The following is a 26457-nucleotide window of genomic DNA, read 5'->3' as shown; positions in this document are numbered from 1 at the left end:
TGAGATCTCTTAAAGATAAATGCTTGAAAACTGTTTACAAACATATGAAGTACAGAGTTCAATCACTGAGTTTGTAAACAATAACAACCACCTCAAAAAACATTACTTGCCTGTAATTATAATTAGGTTTGTAACCAAAATTCCGATGGAAAATGCAAATCAGAGTTAAATTATATGCCAAATCATATACCTTGTTCTATCATATATAATTTATTATATGTATATATAGTAATTTGCTAAATTGTTTTTAATCAAAGAACTTGGATCTACCTTTAAGAAACCTGGTACTGGAGTCAGAAATGTGACACGGTTGTAAATCACTTGTCTTGACTGTGATGAGTCTAATATCCAATATCCAATATTCTCTACTCCCATCAAAACCTCTTTACCCCCTGCTGGGAGCCTTAGTAGGCCCCCAGCCGTCCCCTCTTCTGCCCCCGGCCACCAGGCCTTCCCTGGGTGCTAGGCCAGGTGGGTGTCGGGTGGTCACTTCTGAAGGGGTCCCCAAGCTTTTCCCGCCCTTCCCCCAGCACTAGGGTGGGAAGGGCACAGGAAGGAGGGCGGGCAGATCCTGGCTTCCAGTTCTCTACCGAATCCTTTCTTGATCTGGAGGCTAGCTCTAGCAGGCATGGGGTTTGGGGAGATCCCAGGTCGAAGGCCTTCTCCCTAGTTTGGGGGTGCTGGGTGCCTTGGTAGGCCCCCAGCTGTCCCCTCTTCTGCCCCCAGCCTCCAGGCCTTCCCTGGGTGCTAGCCCAGGTGGCCAGAAAAGGTAGATGTCGGGTGGTCCCTCCTGGAGGGGTCCCCAAACTTTACCAGCCCTGGGTGCCAGTCCAGGCAGCCAGTAATGGTGGGTCCTAACTTGGTGGGGTGCTGAGAGTTGCTTGGTTGCACTAAGGCAGTCACTGGCAATTTCTTACCAGTCTACATGTTCAAAACCGTATATAGAAGGTGGCAAACAAGTTCGACAGAAAGAGCCAAAATTGGGCCGGGGAGATAGCAAGGAGGTAAGGCGTTTGCCTTTCATGCAGAAGGTCATTGGTTCGAATCCCGGTGTCCCATATGGTCCCCCGTGCCTGCCAGGAGCAATTTCTGAGCATGGAGCCAGGAGTAACCCCTGAGCACTGCCGGGTGTGACCCAAAAAACACACACAAAAAAAAAAAAAATTAAAAAAAAAAAAAAAAAAGAAAGAAAGAGCCAAAATTTTAAACTGAGAGTCAGAGAGCCATACCATGCCAAAACAAACAAACACTCACACAAAGCATATAATTTTAACAATACTATATTAAACACATATTGCATTTTGCCATTTTGAGTGAGGGTAAAAATCCTGTTCACCACCCTGGTATATAGCAATAGTATTCCCTATCCTTAAGGTATGTTTTATGTATGCAGAATGTCCATCTTGTATTCTGCCCTTTCGCACACCCTTACAAAGCTCATTTTTACTCCTTAACTCTCTCACCCCCAACCATCAGTACCCCACATTTACCCTTTTTAACTTCAATACTTCACAGTCCTAATCACAGACCAAAGTGGTGCACTGGATTTAATAACCCCCAAATATTTCAAAAGACATAGAATGAACACGTATGTCTTTTGAATATTTTATGTGTATTTTCTTTGACAGCTATAACTCTTACTAAATATTCTCTTATACAGTGACGATTTTCCCCACTTTTTAATCTTTTCTTCTCTTTGTGAACTGTTCAATAAGGAATTTGGGTGAAAGTGTCCCTCAGTTTAATACTTATATTTGAACCATGTCATGGGGATTGTTGGACTTGTACTAGCAGCCCCCATATGCACCGATAACGCCACATGGCATTGTTCCTTGTTTGCATAGGCACATTAAAATGGGAAAATACTATACATACAAGTAAGTTCTTATCTAATAGATAGGAACACACAAATCTTGTAGTGCAATGGGACCTTACACCCTGAACATTAACATAAGGACCTGGCACAGGCCTCAGAGGAATGGGCATTCTCCATTCACCTATGAACCATGGAAGCTATCTACAAAACATCCAAGGTTGTTTAAAACATCACCTAGAGGGGCCGGAGAGATAGCATGGAGGTAAGGCGTTTGCCTCTCATGCAGGAGGTCATCGGTTCGAATCCCGGCGTCCCATATGGTCCTCCCGTGCCTGCCAGGAGCAATTTCTGAGCCTGGAGCCAGGAATAACCCCTGAGCACTGCCGGGTGTGACCCAAAAACCACAAAAAAAAAAAAAAACATCACCTAGAAACAATCCTCTACCAGGGAAGACACTACCGCTGCTCTGACATTGACCTGCTCAAAAGAGACTTCACTTAACACTAAGAAGACTTGACAACAACAACGACCTGCTTACAGGACAGGGGTCTCTGCATTGCCCTTAAATTGTGAGGTGAAACTAGAGGACGCTCCACACCATCCTGACTTCAATGTAGGATATGCAGATTCCAGGATCTTTAATACAGAAACATGATACCAACAACAGAGACTGTGTGAAAAATAAAAGTGTATTGGCACTACAGACAATGACTTGGATAGAACAAACTAGTTTGCCTGGAGCCTAGAGATGGTCTTATGCCAGGAAATTTCAGAGGGTAGGGTCTCCTTGTATTTAGGCGAAGGCTTTTTCTTTCCACATCCCCATATTTTGGTGGGCTTATGCAAACAATAATTGCCACTCTAACACCATTTTTACTGTGTTCCTTTGACTCTAATCCTTAAAAACAAAACAAAACAAAACAAAAAACCTTAAACTGTTGAGGTTAACTTAAACTAATATGCATGTGCATGCTAATGTAAAAAAAATACTAAGCCTTCAATGTTGAGTTACATAAATTTTATGGCTTTAGATTGCTTTGTGTACTGCTAAGAAATGTTATAATGTACTACAATCTGGGGACTTGAGGGACAAAGCAATTGTACATGGGTTCTGTTTGATTTTTCTTAATGTTCTTTGGCTGAAAGTTCAAAATTAAGGTATCAGCAAGGGGATTTCTTCTGAGAATTCTGTTTATGGGTGATTGTCCTTCCACTGTAACTTTACCTTGTCCTCTTTCTTTGCATCTTTGTTCTCATAATTAAAATATTAAAAAAAAAAAAAAAAAAAAAAAAAGCTATCCCCAAAAGAAAATCTAGGTACTACTAGAGTCAGGGTATTTCATAGCAGAAGCAATTCTTTATTTTTTTGGTTTTTAGGCCACATCCAGTGGCACTCAGGGGTTACTCCTGGCTCAGTGGTCAGAAATCGATCCTGGCAGGTTTGGGGGCACTGGACCCCAGTCCGTCTACAAGGCAAATGCCCTACTGCTTGTTATCGATCCAGCCTCTCAAGAAGCAATTCTTAAGGGTAAAGGGACAAGAACAGTTTTGTCTCAAATTTGTTTATTTCAGCTGTCTTTTTTTTTTATTAAGTAGGATCATATAATCCAGTGGTCCTCAAACTATGGCCCAGGGGCCACATATTGTATTTGTATCTGTTTTGTTTCTTCATTGCAAAATATGCAGTGTGCATAAGAATTTGTTCATAAGTTTTGTTTTTACTATAGTCAGACTCTCCAATGGTCTGAGGGACAGTGAACTAGTCCCCTGTTTAAAAAGTTTGAGGACCCCTGATATAATCTGTACTATTCCTGTTTCTTTCTTTCTTTTATTTAATTTAGGCCACACCTGGTGATACTCAGGGGTTACTCCTGGCTATGTGCTCAGAAATCACCCCTGGCTTGGGGGACCATATGGGACGCCAGAGGATCAAACCACAGTCCGTCCTAGGTTAGTGCGCCTTGGCAGTCTTGGGGAACCATATGGAATGCCAGGGTTCAACCGTCCCTGGTTGACCACATGTAAGGCAAATTGTCTTTAGCAACTCAGGCCCCATTTTTTTTGTTTTGTTTTGTTTTTTGGGGGGGTGTCACACCCGGCGGTGCTCAGGGGTTACTCCTGACTCTACGCTCAGAAATTGCTCCTGGTAGGCTCGGGGGATCATATGGGATGCCCTACTACTGTGCTATCTCTCCGGCCCCCACATGATTCTATTTGTTTAACAGGCAAGTTAATTTATGATAATAGGAAAAGAATGTTTATTTATGGCAGAAGAAAATAACTGGAAGAGGATACTTCCTAGATGGGGATCAGAGCAATAATACACCATGTAAAGCACCTGTCTTGCATACAACCCACTTAGGGTCAACCACTGGTACCCCATCCTGAGCCTGCCACAAGTGATCCTTGAGCCAGGAGTGACTCGTAAACAAGAATTAAGTCCTGAGTATTGTCAAACATGACCCAAAAACCCAAACAAACAAATATACTTGATGAAGGAAAAGTTCTTTATCTTCATGTGAGAAGATGGTTATTTGGATATATACATTTGTGAAAACTCATAAAATTACACATAGTCTCTGTATATTTGTTTTTTGGGCCACACCAGGTGACACTCAGAAGTCACTCCTGGCTATGTGTTCAGAAATCGCTCCTGGCTCAGGAGATCATATAGGTTGCTGGGTATCTGTCCTGGGTTAGCTGCGTGCAAAGCAAACATCCTACCACTGTTCAATTGCTCTGGTCCTTTACTGTTATTTTTTGGTCTCTGTACATTAGTGTGTATAACTTCATTAAAAATATGGGGCTTGGGGCCGGAGAGATAGCATGGAGGTAGGGCATTTGCCTTGCATGCAGAAGGACGGTGGTTCAAATCCCAGCATCCCATATGGTCCCCCAAGCCTGCCAGGAGCAATTTCTAAGCGTAGAGTCAGGAGTAACCCCTGAGCGCTGCCGGGTGTAACCCCAAAAAACAAAACAAAACAAAAAAAAAATGGGGCCTGAGTGATAGCACAGTGGGTAAGGCATTTGCCTTACATGTGGTCAACCAGGGACGGTTGAACACTGGCATCCCATATGGTTCCCCAAGACTGCCAGGAGCGATTTCTGAGTGCAGAGCCAGAAGTAACCTCTGCTGGATGTGGTCCAAACCCTCTCCCCACAAAAAAAAAATGTAAGAAACAAAATAATTACTTGGACTTGCCTTAGAATAATATCTAGAATTTTCTTGTTGCTAAGAGAGGGGAAGGACTGAAGTGGGAGGAAGAATGAATTTTCAGATTAGTATTTCAGTAGCAAAACAAAAGCAAAAGTCTTCATTAAACAGTCTCTCTACTTTTGTGTATGTTTAACATTTTTTTTTTTTTTTTTGGTTTTTGGGCCACACCCGGCAGTGCTCAGGGGTTACTCCTGGCAGGCACGGGGGACCATATGGGACACCGGGATTTGAACCAACCACCTTTGGTCCTGGATCGGCTGTTTGCAAGGCAAATGCCGCTGTGCTATCTCTCCGGGCCCTATGTTTAACATTTTTTTTTTTTTTTTTTTTGGTTTTTGGGCCACACCCGTTTGATGCTCAGGGGTTACTCCTGGCTATGTGCTCAGAAATTGCCCCTGGCTTGGGGGGACCATATGGGACGCCGGGGAATCGAACCGCGGTCCTTCCTTGGCTGGCGCTTGCAAGGCAGACACCTTACCTCCAGCGCCACCTACCCGGCCCCAATGTTTAACATTTTTAATAAAACAAAGGTAGTGAAGGTCTGATCCCTGATATAGAGAAATAAAAGCAGTTAGATGAAAATAGATTAAATCTGCTCTTTTTTGATAAACAACAACCTCCAATATGCAGTTAGAGAGTAAAAAAAAAAAAAGCAGAAGCCAGCAGATTATGGATGGAATACTAAGTGCAAACAAAGTACCATGCTCATGAAAGTTACACATATTTCTAGGAGAACAAAAAAATATGGTAACAAAAATTAACTCTGGAGAAAAAAATTGCAGGATGTAAGGAGGAATTTGGCTTAGGAGTTCTGGTAATGTTAACTTTTTTTTACTGTTGAAATTTTTCTCCAGTCTTCCAAATCCTCTCCTCAAACAGAAATGTCTTGTAAGGGGGGTCAGAGCCATAGCACAACATGTAGGGCACTTTGCTTGCACAGAGCCAAACCAGGTCCTATCCCCAGCATTCCATAAATTCTCCCTGAGTCCTCCAAGAATAAATTCCTGAATGTAGAGCCAGACGTAAGCCTCTGAGCACAGATGAGTAGGCCACCCCTGCCCCTTGCAAAGTTATAATTCTAAAAACATCTCCATGTTTTAAGGGTCAAGGATCTTGCTCAAGTAACAGCATATCCCATAGATGTTCAATCCCTGGATTCCATTCTTAATACCAACAGGCCAACACCAACAGGTATAGTTCCTTAGCAGTGCTGTGAATCCCAAGCCATGCTGAATATGCTTAGTGTGGTCCCTGGCAACATCACTACCAACACAACTAAGCCAACTTCCTTTGTATCCTTGTGGAGAGGGGAGAACGCATATGCACAAGTATTTACTATGCATAACATACAGCACTCTATTTTACCCATTTTGATTTAGAGGTGTAGTAGGAAGTACTCAGGGGATACTCCTGATTTGGTGCTCAGATAACCCAAGATCTCCTGAATGGAAAGCAATTCTCTAGTCCACTAAGCTATCTCTATCTATGACACACTCTTTAAAAGTTACCAAAGATAGCACAGGAGCTATAGCACAGTGGTAAGGCATTTGCTTGTACGAGGCAACACAGGATGGACCAGGTTTGAATCCCAGCATCCCATATGGTTTCCTGAGCCTTCCAGAAGCAACTTCTGAGCGCAGGGCCAGGAGTAACCCGAGTGCCGGGTGTGACTCCAAAACAGTTACCAAAGGGGGAGGGCAGAGCAATAGCACAGCGGTAAGGCGTTTGCCTTGCACGTGGCCAACACAGGACTGACACTGGTTCGAATCCCGGCATCCCATATGGTTCCCCGAGCTGCCAGGAGTGACTTCTGAGTGCAGTTAGAAGTAACCCCTGAAAGCTGCCAGGTGTGACCCAAAAACAAACAAAAAAAGTTACCAAAGGGTAGAATGCTAGCGCTCAAAGTGATCACGATCATGCGTGCTTTGCATGCAGGAGATGCTGGATTGGTTCTTGGCACTTCAGTCTTCCAAATATCAACAGATCAACCTCTTACATATTGCATTTGAGTATCACAAAGTGTGGTCCAAAAACAAAAAATGGAGCCAGGACAATATCTCAAAGAGTTGGAGTACATGCAAAGCATGTAGGAGATCTAAAGTTAATCTTTTGCACAAGTGACCCATGAGCATCATCATAGGAATAACTCAGAACTCACCATGTACTGAAACCAATAATAAAAAAAAAAAAACTCTTACAGAAGGGCCAGAGAGATAGCACAACGGTAGGGCGTTTGTCTTCCACGCGGCTGACCTGCAATGAACCTGGGTTCAATCCCCGACATCCCATATGGTTCCGTGGGCCTGCCAGGAGTGATTTCTGAGTGTAAGACCATATGGGATGCCTGGATTCGAACCACCGTCAGTCCTGGGTCGGCTGTGTGCAAGGCAAACACCCTACTGCTATCGCTCTGGCCCTTGCCTTTGTGTTGTAACAAGCAAACTAAAGTAAATTTGTGCCTGCATGGAAGCAGGCTATTGTGGGAAGTGGGAGATTGGGGACACTAGAAAAGGGAAGGTCACACTGGTAGTGGGATGGCATTTAGATATTTAATGTCTTAAATGACTATATTATGAACAATTTATTAAGTCACAATGTTATAATAAAACCAGGAAAATAGAATTTTGTGTTTAAGCCTCTTACTTCATATTCAGAACCCTGAGGTATAGAAAAGGTAAAAGAGATAGCTAGAACAATCTAAGAGAGACCAAAATACTGAAATAGCACCATGATGCATGATTTCATTTTAGTTTCTCAAACACAAGAATTCAGAGAATACACTTTTTGTCTAAAAAAAATAAAGATTGGGCTGGATGGGGCCAGAGCAGTGGCACAAGCAGTAAGGTATCTTGCCTTGCACGCGCTAGCCTAGGATGGACCGTGGTTCGATCCCTGGGCGTCCCATATGGTCCCCCAAGCCAGGAGCGATTTCTGAGCGCATAGCCAGGAGTAACACTGAATGTCATCGGGTTTGCCCCCCCCCCCGAAAAACAACAACAACAACAACAAAAACTGGCTGGAGACATATTATAGGAGGAAAGGTAACTTGCCACTAATTCTGGTTCAACCCTTGGTCATGCTAAAGCACAGGACCAGGAGTAGTTCCCATGCATAGTGGGATACGGCACCCCAATATCCAAAAATAAAAACATAGGGACCAAGAGCCAACACCATGGGCTTCTGAATGCATGGCTTTGCATGTGGGAGCCCCAGGTTTTATCCCTGGAATTGCAGGATCCTCTGAGGACTGCCAAAAGAGCCAGGAGTAGACTTAAGCATCTCTAGAGGTGCTTCTCCCCCATTCACCTCAAAATAAAAAATAAAAAATTTAAATATAGGATAATGACCAGGTTCTCTTATTTTTTGTTTTTTATTCTTTGAAGAGGGAAGGTATACTACTAGTGATATTTATTCCAGGCAGTGCTAAAGCAGCTCAGGCCTGGGATGCTCAGGGTCAGCAGAGTTACCACATCTGTTAGTGCTTGGGGAGGGGAGAGTACAGTGCATGGAGCAGAATTCAGTGCATGGAATATAGTACAAAGAATGCATTCTACCCCTACTAAATCTCTTTCTAGTTCCTCTTTTATCTTTTATAGCCAACCTCTGGCTTACCAACTCTTGCAATATGCACTATCCTTTCGTCTCTCAGTACCTGTTCCTTGTCCATTTGCCAGAATTATGTGTTTCCATTGCTCCTCAGAAATCTTTTTACGGGCCCGGAGAGTTAGCACAGCGGCGTTTGCCTTGCAAGCAGCCGATCCAGGACCAAAGGTGGTTGGTTCAAATCCCGGTGTCGCATATGGTCCCTCGTGCCTGCCAGGAGCTGTTTCTGAGCAGACAGCCAGGAGTAACCCCTGAGCAACACCGGGTGTGGGCCCCCTTCCCCCCCCAAAAAAAAGAAATCTTTTTACCTGAATGCTGCTTTCTTCATCTTCCCGTGGTGACTGAGCAGGCATGACTTCCACATCAGAGTTATCAGATGAGGTATTACGCTTTCTCTTCTTACCCACCACAGGAGTAATGGTGCTAAAAAGGGGGAGGGGGAATCCAATATTAATTTAAATCACCACATATAAAACTTGCAAATAGTATTTATTCTAAATCTAGAAATATCTAATGTTTGGTTGGGTATAAGAGGCTTTAAAAAATTAAAATACTGGGGCCGGGCGGTGGCGCTAGGGGTAAGGTGCCTGCCTTGCCTGCGCTAGCCTAGGACGGACCGCGGTTCGATCCCCCGGCTCCCCCGGCGTCCCATATGGTCCCCCAAGAAGCCAGGAGCAACCTCTGAGCTCATAGCCAGGAGTAACCCCTGAGCGTCACAGGGTGTGGCCCAAAAACCCAAAAAAAAAAAAAAAATTAAAATACTAAAATTTCTAAATTACTGACTGAGGGGCCAGAGAGATAGCATGGAGGTAAGGCGTCTGCCTTGCATGCAGAAGGTTGGTGGTTCAAATCCCAGCATCCGATATGGTCCCCGGAGCCTGCCAGGAAGGATTTCTGAGCGTAGAGCCAGGAGTAAACCCTGAGTGCTACTGGGTGTGACCCAAAAACTAAATAAATAAATAAATAAAAAATAATAAATTACTGGATGACCTTTACACTAGATTTGAGAAATCTTTTTTTTTTTTGTATTTTTTTGGGTCACACCTGGCAGTGCTCAGGGGTTACTCCTGGCTGACTGCTCAGAAATAGCTCCTGGCAGGCACGGGGGACCATATGGGACACCGGGATTTGAACCAACCACCTTAGGTTCTGGATCGGCTGCTTGCAAGGCAAACACCGCTGTGCTATCTCTCTGGGCCCAGATTTAACTCATTATATTCACAAACATGTAAAGGAAGGCAACACAAGACTGCAGGATGAATCCTCAACTGAGAATTACAAGGTCTTGCTCCACATGAAAACTAAGAATTAGATACTTTATTTATAAACAGTGATGACAGTAAACTGGCCTGACATTTACTAAAGGTTAAATGAAATCAGATACGAAATCTATTTTTTTAATTGAAAAATCCTGTATAGAATTGTACTAATACAATCTGTTTTGTTTTATTTTGGGGTCACACCCAGCAGTGCTCCTGGCAGGCTTAGGGGACTGACTATATGGATGCCGGGATTTGAACCAAGGTCCATGTCTTATGTTGGCTGCGTATAAGGCAAACGCCTTATTGCTGTGCTACTGCTCCAGCCCAGAACTAATACAATCTTATAATACCGCAAAGCCTAACCAATCCCCAGGAATAGCACCTAAGGAGAAAAGAGTGAAATTACAAGATATGGGGGTCTGAAGAGAGAGAGCATAGTGGTAGGTCGTTTGCCTTGCACACAGCCGAACTAGGATGGATGGTGGTTCAAATCCTGGCTCTTCATATGGTCCCCCTTAGCTTGCCAGGAGCGATTTCTTTCTTTTTTTTTAATTTTTATTTATATTTTTATTTTGTAAGAGGACAAGGTGAAGTTACAGTGGGAAGATCCAGGATGGATTTGTTTTATTTTGTTTTGGTTTTTGGTTTTTGGGTCACACCTGGCAGTGCTCAGGGGTTACTCTGTTCAGAAATCGTTCCTGGCAGGCTCAGGGGACCATATGGGATGCCGGGATTTGAACCAATGACCTTCTGCATGAAAGGCAAACGCCTTACCTCCATGCTATCTCTCTGGCCCCAGGATAGATTTCTTTCTTTTTTTTTTTTTTTTTTTTGGTTTTTGGGCCACACCCTGTGACGCTCAGGGGTTACTCCTGGCTATGCGCTCAGAAGTTGCTCCTGGCTTCTTGGGGGACCATATGGGACGCTGGGGGATCGAACCGCGGTCCGTCCTAGGCTAGCGCAAGCAAGGCAGGCACCTTACCTCCAGCGCCACCGCCCGGCCCCACCCAGGATAGATTTCTGAACGCAGAGCCAAGAGTAACCCATGGGAGCCGCTAGGTGTGACCCAAAAATCCAAACACCCCCCCCAAATAAAAAGAAATTGCAAGATATGGAAAAAAGAGAGAACACTCAGTAGTGGTAAAAAAAAATGTAGCAACAGATTTAATGCAATCCCTCTAAGGATATCCATGACAGTTTTCAAAAAAATTTCACTCCTGAAATTCATTTGGAACAATAAACACCCACAAACAACTAGAGCAATCCTAGGGAAAAGGAATATGGGAGGCATCACTTTCCTCAACTTTAAGTTGTATTACAAGCAATATTCATTAACACAGCATGGTCTTCTGGCTAGAGCAGTGGCACAACAGTAGGGCGTTTGCCTTGCATTCAGCTGACCTAGGACAGACAGCAGTTCGATACCCCAGCATCCCATATAGTCCCCCAAACTAGGAGTGGTTTCTTTCTTCTTTTTTTTTTTTTTTTTGGTTTTGGGCCACACCCAGTGACACACAGGGGTTACTCCTGGCTGGCTACACGCTCAGAAATTGATCTTGGCCTGGAGATCATATGGCGCACCGGGGGACTGAACCACGGTCCATCCTAGGATAGTGCGTAGCAAGACAAAACGTCCTACCACTTGTGTCACTACTCCAGCTCCAATTAGGAGCAATTTCTGAGCGCACAGCCAGGAGTAACCTGAGTGTCGCTGGATGTGGCCCAAAATAAAACAAACAAACAAACAAAAAACAGCATGGTATTGGAATAAAAACAGACCCTCAGATCAATGGAATAGACTTGAGTATTGAGAGAATGTCCCCCAGACATACAATCAATTAATCTTTGATAAAGGGACAAGAAATGCAAAATGGAGCAAGGAAAGCATCTTCAACAAGTGGTCTTGGGACAACTGGTCAGCTACTTGCAAAAAAGCGAACTCAGACACATGGATAGACATGGAAACTATTATGCTGAGTGATATGCGTCACAGGGAGAGAGACAGACAGAGAATAGACTCACTCATATATGGGATTTTAGTACAGGCAGGGGATGGGAAGGAGCACTGGTGGTGAGAACATTGTACTGGTGAAGGAGGGTGTTATTTTAATGACTGAAACCCAAAAACAAGCATGTCTGTGGGGCCGAAGAGAGCACAGTAATAGGGCATTGGTGGAAATGTTGCACTGTGTGCAAAAGGGTGTTATTTTACCTTTTTTTGTTTTGTTTTGTATTTTGGCCACACCCGGAGGTGCTGAAATAGCTCCTGGCAGGAACGGGGGACCGTATGGGACACCAGGATTCAAACCAACCACCTTAGGTCCTGGATCTGCTGCTTGCAAGGCAAAAGCTGCTGTGCTATTTCTCCAGCCCCAGGGTGTTATTTTAATGACAAAAACCCAACTACAAACATGTTTGTGAAGCTGGAGAGATAGCACAGTGGTAGGGCATTTGCCTTGCAAAGCAGCTGACCCAGAACCAACAGTGGTTCAAATCCCAGCATCCCATATGGTCCCCCGTGCCGGACAGGAGCGAATTCTTAGCAGAGAGCCAGGAGTAATCCCTGAGTGCTGCCATGTGTGGCCCAAAAAAGTTAGTAATCATGATGCTTAAATAAAGATATTATTCAAAAAAATAATTATGTGGTAAGCCCTGGTTCTGTCAACTCTTTTTTTTTTTTTTTTGGTTTTTGGGACAACCCATTTGACGCTCAGGGGTTACTCCTGACTATGCACTCAGAAATCGCTCCTGGCTTTGGGGGACCATATAGGAACCGGGGGATCAAACCACGGTCCATCCTACGCTAGCGCTTGCAAGGCAGACACCTTACCTCTAGCGCCACCTGTCCAGCCCCATCTGTCAACTCTTAAAGTTGACTGTGATTGTTAGAATGAAGTTCTGCAGCTCAAAACTGAAAGAACAGCGTAGCTATATCTATAGCAGCAGCACTCCTTTCATGTTTTTTGTTTTGGGGCCACACAGGGCTGCACTCAGGGGTTACTCCTGGCTATGCACTCAGAAATCGCTCTGGTAGGCTCTGGGGACCATATGGGACGGATCAAACGTAGGCCAGTTCTGGGTTGGTGCTGTGCAAGAAAACGCCCTACTGCTGTATTATCACTCCAGCCCCTCCTTTCCTTTTTATAAAGTGTGTGGCAGGAGGAGTGAGAAATCTTACTAGTGACAGAATCTGGAAGAATATATTGCTCTGGTAAGTCACAGCTTTTAAGGGTAACCACAATACAATCCTTTCTGTGCCTTATTGCTTCTCTTTCAATTTCACTCATTTCTATTTCATTCTCTCTTCAGTGAGAGAAAAGAAGGGATCATTATTTTACATGATAAAAAAGTTGTCTTTAATTATGTATCTGTTTAACAGGGGTCTCAAACTCAATTTACCTGGGGGCCACAGGAGGCAAAGTCGGCGTGATCCTTGAGTGCAAAGTCAGTAGTAAGCCTTGAACATTGGAGGGTGTGGCCCAAACAACTAAAACAAAACAAAAAAAGATTCCTCTAGGGCAGGGCCACCACAAAATGTTTTACGGAGGGCCTCGAGTTTGAGACCCCTGGTTTAACAGAAGTAATTCTTCTTGGCACTAATTTATATCAAGAGTACTTGCCATCAATTGTCCCATCAAAACAGCAAGGGTGGTACTCACTTTAGCTTGCTCTTGCCTTTGGTTTTAGAGGCTCCAGATGTTTTACTCTTCTTTGGCTTCTCTTCCTTGAGCCTTTCTCCACTGCTTTTCTTTCTGCGTTTCTTCTCTCCTTCTTCCTCTGGCCGAACACTGGGCAACTCATCCTCATTCAGAACACGTGGGATGTTCTGCTCCCCCCGGGCACGAGCCCTTGCAATGGCCTCTGCAACAATACGATTTGCTTTCTCTTGCTTCTTCTGGTGTTCGAGCCTCCGGTTTTCCTCCATTCCAGTCTTGCCCCCAGTATGTGGAGCAGAGCTGACAGGTGACGACAGAGCTGCCACCTCACTGGCACTTAGAACTTTAACTACAGAGAGCCCAGAAGAGGCCCCTTGGGAAGAGCCAGCCTGCAAAGACAGACACTACAATTTTAATATCGTAATTACACTGCCTAAATAAAATTCTTATGTAAAATTTACCGACTGGAAACTTTACTTCTTGAATTACTCAAGAACCAGACTCGACCCAAGTCTTACTAAACCTAGACATCCTCAATCAAAAAATAAGCAGGGGTGGGGACAGACAAGACAAATAGTATAGGTGTTAAGGTGCTTGACTTATCTGACCTTGGAATAATCCCTGGGACCACATATGGTCCCCCAAGTACCACTAGGAAAGAGTAAGCCCTGAGCCACAGCTAGGTGAATTTAAAACCCTGGCCCCTCAAAGATTTTCAAGGTAAAAATTTTGCCAATTAAACTTTAATATTCCTTAGCCATACTCCTAGTATCTATCGTTTTAGAATTGGGGAAAACAAAACAAAAACCAGCTAATATAGCCACTATGCTCTGTGGGACAAAACTAAGCACATGCAAGTTCTACTCTAGGTCTATTTTTGGGTCCCTGAGAGGCAGAAAGAGTGATAATTGCTTGACCTCATTAAGATTTTTTTTCCTTAAGTTTTAACTTTAAGATGTCATAGATATGCTTTTCGGCCGGGACCGCCATCTTCCAGTTTTTCCAGTAAATCACAGTCATGACCAACACAAAGGGAAAGAGGAGGGGCACCCGCTACATGTTTTCTAGACCCTTTAGAAAACATGGAGTTGTTCCTTTGGCCATGTACATGCGGATTTATAAGAAAGGTGATATTGTAGACATAAAGGGAATGGGCACTGTTCAAAAAGGAATGCCCCACAAATGTTACCATGGAAAAACTGGAAGAGTCTACAATGTTACCCAGCATGCTGTTGGCATTGTTGTAAATAAACAAGTCAAAGGCAAGATTCTTGCCAAGAGAATTAATGTTCATATTGAGCATATTAAGCACTCTAAAAGTCGAGACAGCTTCCTGAAACGGGTGAAGGAAAATGATCAAAAAAAGAAAGAAGCCAAAGAGAAAGGAACTTGGGTTCAGTTGAAGCGCCAGCCTGCTCCACCCAGAGAAGCACACTTTGTGAGAACCAATGGAAAGGAGCCTGAGCTGCTGGAACCCATTCCTTTGAATTCATGGCATGAGAGGCATTTTTTAAAAATAAAAGATCTCTGAACTATCAAAAAAAAAAAAAAAAGATGTCATAGATATAAAATAAGTCTGAGCCAGGAGAGAAATGTCCCCCATCCTCTTCAGACTTCCCTGCAATTTCTCTAACATTCGCTCATTTTAAAAGCAATTAGATAGATCTTTTTCTATTCTCTATTGGGGGAGAGGTCCTCCCACATGATGCTAAGGAGATCTGGAGGTCCCACCTGCAATTCTCTGTCAACTGATTGGTAATTCAATGCAAGGGACTGAGGCTATGATGCACCATGGGCCCTACAATGCCAGAGATATCAGGGACCCAAATGGTGCTTGTGGCTTCTGGGATCACACCTGGCAGAGGTGAAAGTGTCCATGGCTTGGGCTCAGGGTGATCATGTGGTGCCAAGAATCAAAGCTGATTTGGGTGCAAATCAGTCTATCTTCCCCTAAGAGTCCATCCATTTTTGTTTTTGAGCCACACCTGAAGCTTTTCAGGATTATTCCTGGTTGTGTGCTCAGGAACTATTTTCTAGTGGTGTTCAAGAGACCATTTGGGTTCTATGGAATTACCTTGTACTATACTTTCACATGGGCCCTTCAGATTACTTCTTAGTAGCTAGACAGACATGACCTGAGAATATGCTGTATCTGCAAAAAGCCCAGATTCTATCCTCGCACCATATACAGCCCGTGCACTTTTGAGTGTGATACCCTACCAAAAAAAAAAAAAAATAGTTTCCAGGGCTAAACAGAATTTCTGTTCACAAGTACAAATCTAGACCAGGACCACATTCAACAATGAGTAATGGCTGATGCTACAAGCAAGGAACAATGAGGTTTGCTTTCTGTGGAAGTCTCACCTGTGGCTGCAGTACCACTTTGAGAGGTACTGAAAGTCTTTGTCCCGGACTTTGTCCTGGTCCCATTATCTGAGCCTGCTGTACAGAGGAGAGCGTAACTGGCTGCGTTGAGGGCGGCTGCTGGGTTTGGGGCTGGGATGATGGTGGTTGTGGTACAATCTGGATTTTCTGTTGTGGCTGCTGCACCTGCAGCTGGATAGTTACTACTTTGGCGGGCTGTCCCTGGGCATTCTTGGCTTGAGTCAGGGCTGCCAGCTGGTTGCCCTGTAACACTATCTTGCCTGGTAGACTCCCTAATACAACATGCCGGTGTCCTTGGGGACCTCCAGACTGTGGCTGCTGGAGGACCAGGGTGATGCGCTTCGATTCACCCTAAAGAAAGGAAATTGCAAGAGAGTATATTGAAAAATGGTATAATCTTTTTTATTTTTAAATTTTTTTTGGGGGGGGAGCCCACACCCAGCGGTGCTCAGGGGTTACTCCTGGCTGTCTGCTCAGAAATAGCTCCCGACAGGCATGGGGGACCATATGGGACACCAGGATTTGAACCAACCACCTTTGGTCCTGGATCGGCTGCTTGCAAGGCAAACACCATTGTGCTATCTCTCCGGGCCCGAAAAATGGTATAATCTTATGCCATTTTTTTCCTCATCCTATAATCAAAAAATTAAGGAAGAAAGACTCATTTTGCTCAGCCTCCTGTCCTGGTACACTTCTATGCAATTTTGAAGATTAGTAAGTAGCTCCCAGGGGCTGGAAAGTAGTACAGTGGGTAGGGTGTTTGTCTAGCATGAACCAACCCGAGTTCAATCCCTGGCATCACAGCCAGGAGTAATTCTTAGTGCAGAGCACTGCTAGGTGTGGCAAAACAAACAAAAGCAAAACAATGCTCACTATCTGACAGGCTAATCATTTTATTTCTTAAAAATCTATCTGTTAAAAAAAAATCTATCTGTTGGTCCAGAGAAATAGCATGGAGGTAGGACATTTGCCTTGCATGCAGAAGGACGGTGGTTCGAATCCTGGCATCCCATATGGTCCCCTGAGCCTGCCAGCGGAGATTTCTGAGCATAGAGCCAGGAGTAACCCCTGAGTGCTGCTGAGTGTGACCCAAAAACAAAAAAACAAAACAAAAATAATCTATCTGTTGAAGCTGGAGAGATAGTTTAGTGGGGCCTAGTACATAGCACACCCAAGTTCAATCACTGGCTCCCAGAGCCTGCTAGGAGTGATCACTGAGCAAGAACCATGGGTCAGCCCTTAAACACTGTTGGGTATGTCCCCTCAAAAAAAAAAACAAAAAAAAAAACAAACAATAAATTCCCTTTTTTTGTGGGTTTTTGTTTTTGTTGTTGGGCCACAGCTGGCATGCTCAGAGGTTGTTCCTCTTGGCTCTGTGCTCAGAAATTGCTCCTGGCAGTCTCAAGAGAAATTATGGGATACCAGGGATTGAACTGGGTTGGTCCCCAGTTGGTCAGGTGCAAGGCACATACCCTACCCACTCCGGCTCTTAAAATCCCTATTTGAAGAGGGCCTAAAGTGATAGTACAGAAGGTGTTTGTCTTGCATGCACCAATCTGGGTTTAATCCCCAGCACCCTATATGGTTTTCCAAATCCACCATAAATAATCTCTGACAGAAAGTATGAGTAGTCCCTGAGCATAGCCAGGTGTGGCCCAAAATCCAAATAACAACAAAAATACAAGCAAACAATAATTATAGAAAACTCTATCTAAAGCAGATCAGGGAATTGGCTAAATAGTAGAGAACTTGGCTTGAATGCATGAAACCTGGGTTCCATCCCTGGCACCTCAAAAAAAAAAAAATCAAAAACAGAGACACATTTTTTCTACTTTGCATAGTCCCTTATACCTCAACCTGAGGTGCCAAGATATGTACTTAATTTCTCTCTTCTATTTCTCTAAGTAAAATTATTTTACTTCACTGAAAAAAACAAGTAAATAAAAACTGTCAGAAACACTTCAAGGTTTCTTCCAGTCCTCCCCTCATCCCCACAGTCCTTCCCAAAATCTTTTTGATGGTTCTATTCAAAGGCTAGAACCTTTATTTTTGTACAATAAAAACTAGCCCTTTTGGGGCCCGGAGAGATAGCACAGCAGCGTTTGCCTTGCAAGCAGCTGATCCAGGACCAAAGGTGGTTGGTTTGAATCCTGGTGTCCCCCGTGCCTGCCAGGAGCTATATTTCTGAGCAGACAGCCAGGAGTAACCCCTGAGCACAGCTGGGTGTGACCAAAAAAAACAAAACAAAACAAAACAAAACAAAAACTAGCCCTTTCATTGAGCCAAGTAGGAAGAGTACAATCTTTCTGTGGGCCAGAGCAGGACGCCGGTGGCACGGGCTGAGACCTGACCACTGACCGACCGACCAACCGGATGCTCGAGGCCCGCAGGACAATCTTTCTATTAAAACCTAGGGAAAGGAAATCATTTTCTAAATTTGCATTTTTCAAAAAACAATTCTTTGCTCCTGTGGTATACTATAGCTCTCAAAAATTTATATAATGACTACGAATTGTTTCATGTCTGCTTATTTTGGCATAGCCAGGTACAACAACACAAAGATATAGAAAGAGCTCAAAGATATTAATGCTAAAGAATTTCTCTACTTAATAGTAAATATGAGGCTGTCAAACCAACTGATAAAAGGGAACGGGGAATTTAAATAGGATCTTTCAGAGATAGCTCTCATGTTCTCTCTCACAGCTGCCAGGCCCTCTATTAAACCAAAATTCACCTCCCCCTTTCACTCAAGTCACCTGGGTAGGTGCAGAGGTCAGTGTAACTGCCGGCTTCAGTGGGGGCCCTGTGGCCCCAGGGTTTCCAGCAGGAGCTGAACCCTTAACTGGCTGTAGGACCAGCTGCTTTACTGGTCGGCTGGGCTGGACAATGCGCTGAACAGTAGCCTGGTTCCCAGGGACCTTGGCGGCCAACACTGTATTACCAGAGACAATGGAAACGCCTGGTCGAAGGGGAGTGCCGGTCAGCACTTTGGTAAAAGTGACTTTTCCACCATTGGCTGTGCCGGCCACCAGGGGCTGAGCAGTGCTGGTGATACCTTGGGCCTGAATTTGTGCCACGTGGGCACCAGTGACTGAGGAGCTTGGTGGGGCTTTAAGGATAACAATCTTAGGGGCTGACTGAGGTGTTTGACCTCCAGTACTACTGGAGGAGAGAGCTGTGGCAGAGACACCCATAAAAGGATTCCCTTGGCTCAGGATCTCCTGGTTCTTGGAGACCTGCAAAAGTCCTGATGTTGGCGTTGGTGTCTGCAAGACAGGTTGGGCTGGCTGCTCTTGGCTGACAGGCTGAGTGGTATAATCATGCAAAGTTAAAGATTCTGGAGCTGGAGCTGTTGATTCTTTGGGAAGTTCTGTGGAGGTTGTTTCCTCTGATGGGGGAACCAGGTCACTTGCTGATGAACTGCCCACATCACCACCTCCACCGTCCTGGTTCATTTGATCCAAGGAGTCCAGAGAGCTTGGTAGTCCAAGGGCTTCCTCAATGGGGTCTTGTGTGACCTGATTGAAGCTGTCATCAGTCAGAGAGTCCAGGCCAAATAAATTTGGGTCATCAAATAGATCCATGATGGGGTCTGCCATCTTGGGAAATCAATGGAGGGTATTTGCGCAAGGTCTAGGGAGGGAAGGGGAGGGGGGGTTCTGGCTCTCCCCTCCCCTCCCCTATTAAGAAAAAAATGTACACAATGGAAGAGGGCTACTCTTCAGGTAAAGAAGCAAGAAACAAGTGCATGTCAGATTGTCCTGACCTTCATGGAGTAAGATGATTAGTCTTCAGAGGAAGATGATGGAACTCCTGTTATGGGAAGACATATGAAAAATTAGCAAAGTAGATGACAATAGGAAAAGTTTCTTCTTAGATATAATCAACCAACATAAAAATTATGAGAATAGAAAAATACATAATAAGATATGGACAGAGACCTACCAGAAAATAGCACCTACATTTCTACTTCAAATCAAAACTAAGCAAGAAAAAAATAAAATAAAATAAACAAGCCACCCCCCTTTTGGGTTCTTCCACCTACACACTCTAAAAGCTTTTAAGGATAGAATATATTGCTCACAGAGATGAAATACATGCCTTGCATAAGACCAAACGTTGGTTTGATCCCTGACATTAACTGGTCCCTCAGTATTAGCAGGTATGACTTCCTATGCACATGGCTGAGAGTAGCCCCCATCATAGTTGAGTATAACCCAAAAGAATGTGGAGACAGTACATGGTATAAGGATGTGATCAGCATGCAGCCACTCTGCTTTGATCCATAGCACTGCATACTGTCCCTCAGCATGGTGGAGAGAGACACAGAGAGAGAGACAGAGAGAGAGACAGAGACAGAGAGAGACAGAGATGAGAGAGAATGAATCAATTAATAAATATGAAGATTAGGAAAAATAATGTTTATTAATTTGCCTCCTAATTCTCAGCTGGACAGAACTTAATAAGCCAGAGCATCTTGATGACTATACAGGTTTCTGAATATCTATCTTATAAATGCCCTTGTATTTTAGATACTTTCATTTACTGTTGGCTAAGTAAGCACATTAGGGGTCAGAATGACAGTTCAAGAAGCAGAATGCAGGCTTTTACCTATAAGAAGCCCAGGTTCGGGCCCGGAGAGATAGCACAGCGGCATTTGCCTTGCAAGCAGCTGATCCAGGACCAAAGGTGGTTGGTTCGAATCCCGGTGTCCCATATGGTCGCACGGTGCCTGCCAGGAGCTATTGCTGAGCAGACAGCCAGGAGAGCCAGGAATAACCCCTGAGCACAGCTGGGTGTGGCCCCAAAACCAAAAACAAAAAACCAAAAAAACAAAAAACAAAAAAAAAGAAGCCCAGGTTCAATTCCTGGTACCACCTGGTCCCCTAAACCCTACCAGGAGTAACTTCCAATGCTTGACATGGCTCCCAAACAAATACTTAAATAAAACACTTTCAATTAAATTCAAAATACAATCTCGGGGCCATAGCTACAGCACAGTGGTAGGGTGTTTGCCTTGCACGTGGCCGACCCAGGTTCGATTCCTGGCATCCCACATGGTCCCCTGAGCCTGCCAACACAATTTCTGAGCACAGAGCCAGGAGTTACCCATAAACACCACTAAGTGTGGCACAAAAGAAAACAAACAAACAAACAAACAAAATAAAAGTACAATCTCACCACATTTTTAACAAAATTTTACCCAGGAAGCTTTACATTTTTGACTCAGGTTAACAATTATACATAGGGCCCGGAGAGATAGCACAGCGGTGTTTGCCTTGCAAGCAGCCGATCCAGGACCAAAGGTGGTTGGTTCGAGTCCCGGTGTCCCATATGGCCCTCCGTGCCTGCCAGGAGCTATTTCTGAGCACACAGCCAGGAGTAACCCCTGAGCACCACCGGGTGTGGCCCAAAAACCAAAAAAAACAAACAATTATACATAGTGTTACTATTCTGAAATCCACTGAATTCCTTCTCTTAAGAAGAAAAACTTGGGGGCCGGGCGGTGGCGCTGGAGGTAAGGTGCCTGCCTTGCCTGCGCTGGCCTAGGACGGACCGCGGTTCGATCCCCCGGCGTCCCATATGGTCCCCCAAGAAGCCAGGAGCAACTTCTGAGCGCATAGCCAGGAGTAACCCCTGAGCATCACAGGGTGTGGCCCAAAAACAAAAAAAACAAAAAAGAAGAAAAACTTGGTGGCCGAGAGATAGCACAGCAGTAAGGCATTTTGCCTTGCACGCAGCCAACCCAGGACAGACTGTGGTTTGGACCCTGGCATCCCATATGATCCCCCAAGCCTGCCATCAGTGACTTCTGAATGCAGAGCCAGGAGTAACCCAAGTGCTGTCGGGTATGGCTATATAATAATAATAATAATAATAATAATAATAATAATAATAATAATAATAATAAAAAGAACAACAACAACAACGACTTCCTCTGCAAGTGGAAGAAGAACAACAACAACTTCCTCTGCAAGGCTTTCTACAGTTTAGTAAAAATTTATATTTTTTGTTTGTTTTTGGGCCACACCTGTTGATGCTCAGAGGTTACTTATAGCTATGCGCTCAGAAATAGCTCCTGGCTTGAGGGACCATATAGGATGCCAGGGGATCGAACTGAGGTCCGTCCTAGTTAGTGCATGCAAGGCAAATGCCCTACCGCTTGCGCCACCGTTCCAACCCCATTTCTAACTTATATTCCAAATATTTCTACTTCTTTCCTATCACTCTGTGTTGTGTGTTTCTCCAATTTTGATCTGCATGACTTTTGCCCTATAGTGTGGTAATTTCTGTTTGGATCCCCCACTATAACCCCCCAAATCTCTCGGTTGAGATTTTACCTATTCTCAAAGGTCTTCTTTGAATATCAGTCTGTACCTTAAGGAATTGTATTTAACATTTTCATATAATGTTGAGTCTCTTGTCCATATCCTCTGAAGGCCACAACAGTTTCTTTGTGCAATTTATAAAAAGCTGCCTATTTCTCAAGACGCTTGCCTGCCATCTACTGGAGTATTTCATACTAGACATATTATCAGCAATGATGGTGAATATGTGCAATGCACACCCTGCATAACTCTGCATGCAGGAATAGCTCCTCCTTCCCAAGAGAAAGTCCGGGAGAGTAGGGATCACATCTTTATCTGTGAATCCCTAAGGCCCAAAAAATAGACACACATAGTAGTATCAAAATAGTTAAGATAATCACTTGCAGTATTTGGGGTGAATAATTCTTTTTTTTTTTTAGTTTTTGGGTCACACCTGGTGGTGCTCAGGGGTTACTCCTGGCTGTCTGCTCAGAAATAGCTCCTGGCAGGCACGGGGGACCATATGGGACACCGGGATTCGAACCAACCACCTTTGGTCCTGGACCGGCTGCTTGCAAGGCAAACGCCGCTGTGCTATCTCTCCGGGCCTGGGGTGAACAATTCTTAAAGAAACTAAACAGGGACTGAGAGAGAACTCCACAGACTGAGTACATTCTTTGCACACAGAAGATCCATGTTAGATCCCAGGCATAGCATGGTTCCCATGAGAACTGAGCAGAAGTATCTTCCAGCACTTCTAGAGTATGACCCAAAACACAAAACAAACTAATAAACAAGCACACAAAAACTGGTCAGGAAGGCTAGAGTGGTAAGTCTTGCATGCACTAGGTCCCATGTTTGATCTCCTGCACAGAAGACTAGCCAGCAGCCCTTAGCCCCAGCACCACCATGGGTAACCTTCAAGATTCTCATCAATGCTAAACCTGAGTAACTTTTCACATAATGGTGCTTCAGGCACCTTCGGGTCAGCATTACCAGGCAGGACACTACCGAAATTACCCTTTGGGCTCCCAAACATTGAGAGCCTGGGAGGCCTTTAACCACCCACCCCAAGAAACTAAATGGTATCCTCTGGTTCAAAATTGAGTGAATAGATAGCCTCCTACATTTGAGAAGAAAAGCTTTCCTACAAATGATTGAAAGTATTCATTAGGGCTGGGGAGATAGCATGAAGGTAGGGCATTTTGCCTTACATCCAGAAGGTCGGTGGTTCGAATCCTGGCATCCCATATGGTCCCCCATGCCTGCCGGGGGCGATTTCTGAGCACAGAGCAGGGAGTAACCTCTGAGCACTGGCAGGTGTGACCCAAAAACCAAAAAGAAAAAGAAAGTATTTATTAAATCCATGCCTGGTCTTTAAGTTTGAGAATATTGAGAGGAAAAAATAAACACCAACTAAAACAAGGAATTAGAAGTATGTCACCTATGAAACTTGTATCTATTCTTTGTAATAGGATGCCAGTATTTGCGAACCTTACCTGATAGACCATTTTTCCTGACTTTCTAAGATACCAGGAAAAATTCCCATCAGTGACATCATAGGCTTGACTAAAGAAACCTTTTTAATCTCATGCTCCTTTTTCCTTTTCTTTGACTTATCCCACTGGTTCTTTTTTGTTTGTTTGTTTGTTTGTTTTTTGGTTTTTGGGCCACACCCATTTGACACTCAGGGGTTACTCCTGGCTATGCGCTCAGAAATCGCCCCTGGCTTGGGGGGACCATATGGGACGCCAGGGGATTGAACCGCAGTCCGTCCTACGCTAGCGCTTGCAAGGCAGACACATTACCTCTAGCGCCACCTTCCCGGCCCCATCCCACTGGTTCTTATAAATCAATCTATAAACACTCCCCCCCCAAACTCCAGCACAGATAAAGAGAATAGTCAACAGTACTTAGCACATCAGGTAAAAGTATTAAGTATACATGGATTATCCACTAATGTTAAACAAGGTCCTTGCTCAGTAATTGGATACTTTCCACATCTCACCTAGGCTTCTTATCACTTCCCACTTCTGGCTAAACCATCCTTCAAGCTCATTTTCAGTTTCTGCTATGTAATATTTGTCCCAGAGTTACTCAAAATGGCAATTAGAAAAGTTAGAGAGGGCCCGGAGAGATAGCACAGTAGCGTTTGCCTTGCAAGCAGCTGATCCAGGACCAAAGGTGGTTGGTTTGAATCCCGGTGTCCCAAATGGCCCCCCGTGCCTGCCAGGAGCTATTTCTGAGCAGACAGCCAGGAGTAACCCCTGAGTTAGAGAATCTTCTTAAATAAATGAAAACCTACTCAAATTGTGAAATAAATTTCTAACACTACTAATCAACTTTTAACCTATATATGATCCACTTTGCCATCTATTATCTTTTTTTTTGGGGGGGGGGCACACCCAGTGACGCTCAGGGGTTACTCCTGGCTATGCGCTCAGAAGTCCCTCCTGGCTTGGGGGACCATATGGGAAGCCCGGGGATCGAACTGCGGTCCGTCCGAGGCTAGCGCAGGCAAGGCAGGCACCTTACTTCTAGCGCCACCGCCCGGCCCCGCCATCTATTATCTTAAGTCACCTAATCACTTTCAAATGTATTTAATTGTGTGCCATATGAATTTACAGTCATGGCCACAGTAGGCTGAGTGCATGCTTTACAAGCAGTGTCAGGAATGACCTCCAGAAATACCTGGTGTGGCCCCTAAACAGAAAAACAACAATGTCTACAGTGAAAGCTTCTATTAACTGGAAGTTTATGTTTTTTTGGGGGGTAGGGGGGTTATAGCTTATAACCTGTCGTTTCCTTCATGGGGGTATTCTGTCCTTTCCATGATTCATCCAAATGATGTCTCCTTCCCAGTACAGCTGCCTGATCTCAAACAGAAGTCACACTTTGGAGGTATAGAAGTGAGCAGGGACAGCAGTTCAAAAGACAGCCCAGAAGTGCTACAAAGGCCAAGTGGTGCCAGAGGTGGAATCAAGGGAATGTGCATGCCACACACTCCACACATTGAGTTAGCTCCCTGGCTCCTTGAAATCCACATTATTTTTTATTTGGGGGACCCACCCAATAGTTCTCAGGGCTTACTCTTTGTGGGGTTAAGGAGGCCGTGAGTGGTGCTAGGGATAGGACCTGGGTTGGCAATGTTAAAGGCAAGTGTCTGACCATATCACTTGGACCCCAAGTTTCACTTTTTAGTGGGAGAAATAGGCTTACAGCTTCTGAAATACTCCCTTACCACCAATGCAACTCAAGTACACATTTTTAAAGATCAAATCATTTCTTGTTTATCCTCACTATATTCACATCAGGTCAATCCTACCACACTATGCATAATGATTTCATTTCTTTCTATTTTTTTATGTGTTTGTTTGTTTTGTTTTTTGGGCCACACCCAGCAGCACTCAGGGGTTACTCCTGGCTCTGCACTCAGAAATCGCTCCTGGTAGGCTCAGGGGACCAAATGGGATGATGGGGATCAAACCTGGGTTGGCCATGTGCAAAGCAAACATCCTGTTTACAGTGCTATTACTCTGGCCCCTCATTTCTTTCCTTAATGAGACCATGAAAATTGAAGTTTCATGGTTTGAGTTCTAGTGGTAAAAATAAATAAAGCAGATTTCAAATAATAGAAGCATATAAACTTATGTCCTTCTACAGTTTTATCATCTTAATTCCTTGGTTTTGCATTTTTCCCTCTGAAACCTAGAATCCCATCTCCTTTTTCTTATTTTATGTGATTCCTCATTCTAGCCAATTTGGATGACGTGCAGAATTTGTCTTACTTTTACTCTATACTTTCCCATCTCAATCTTTCAGACATGAAAGGCATGAAAACAGTATTCAATGTTATATTTCAATCTGCTAAATAGCTTTGAAATATTCTGCATTTTAAATTTTTATAGAAGGTAAAACTAGATAAAATCCTGACCACTGGATAACTGTTAAAGACAATTAGGTGAAGATGCAATGCAGAAAAAGTAGCATGCTTATTTGAAAGGATTATTAACATCTTCGAGGTGGGAGATTTCTTACGGTCTCCCAAAAGGGAGTTGATCAGGGTTGACTAAGATGGATGAAAAACACTAGGACAGAGATCAGTTCTGTTGTCTAATAGATTATATAAAATGAGCTAGAGACATCTACCCTCCATTTACAGATTTTGTACTACCCCATCCTTAGAAGATAATGGAACGAATGCCACATT

At 44.0% G+C, this 26457-nt stretch overlaps 2 protein-coding genes across 4 annotated transcripts in view; one reads left to right on the top strand and one right to left on the bottom strand.

Annotated features, from left to right (window-relative positions):
- Positions 1 to 26457, bottom strand: part of CHD8 (chromodomain helicase DNA binding protein 8) — an 87016-nt gene that overhangs the window by 38972 nt on the left and 21587 nt on the right. For all 3 annotated transcript variants that reach the window (XM_049768579.1, XM_049768578.1, XM_049768580.1), the window contains exons 2-5: positions 18696 to 19752; positions 15919 to 16290; positions 13558 to 13943; positions 8945 to 9059 (exon numbers count right to left, since the gene is read on the bottom strand). In XM_049768579.1, coding sequence (XP_049624536.1) covers positions 8945 to 9059; positions 13558 to 13943; positions 15919 to 16290; positions 18696 to 19538 — 1716 coding nt within the window. In that variant the 5' untranslated portion in view covers positions 19539 to 19752. The remainder of the gene's footprint in view (positions 1 to 8944; positions 9060 to 13557; positions 13944 to 15918; positions 16291 to 18695; positions 19753 to 26457) is intronic.
- On the top strand, positions 14538 to 15107 carry LOC126001421 (60S ribosomal protein L21-like). The gene has a single exon (XM_049768681.1). The coding sequence runs from the start codon at positions 14573 to 14575 to the stop codon at positions 15083 to 15085; it is 513 nt and encodes a 170-aa protein (XP_049624638.1). The 5' UTR covers positions 14538 to 14572; the 3' UTR covers positions 15086 to 15107.

Source organism: Suncus etruscus, chromosome 2 (assembly GCF_024139225.1).
Source record: "Suncus etruscus isolate mSunEtr1 chromosome 2, mSunEtr1.pri.cur, whole genome shotgun sequence".
Lineage (NCBI taxonomy): Eukaryota > Metazoa > Chordata > Mammalia > Eulipotyphla > Soricidae > Suncus > Suncus etruscus.
This window is presented reverse-complemented; position numbering and strand designations above follow the sequence as displayed.

What these genes read in the sequence shown, in the direction of transcription:
- LOC126001421 (XM_049768681.1), top strand. Translation starts at nt 14,573, where the DNA reads ATGACCAACACAAAGGGAAAGAGGAGGGGCACCCGCTACATGTTTTCT.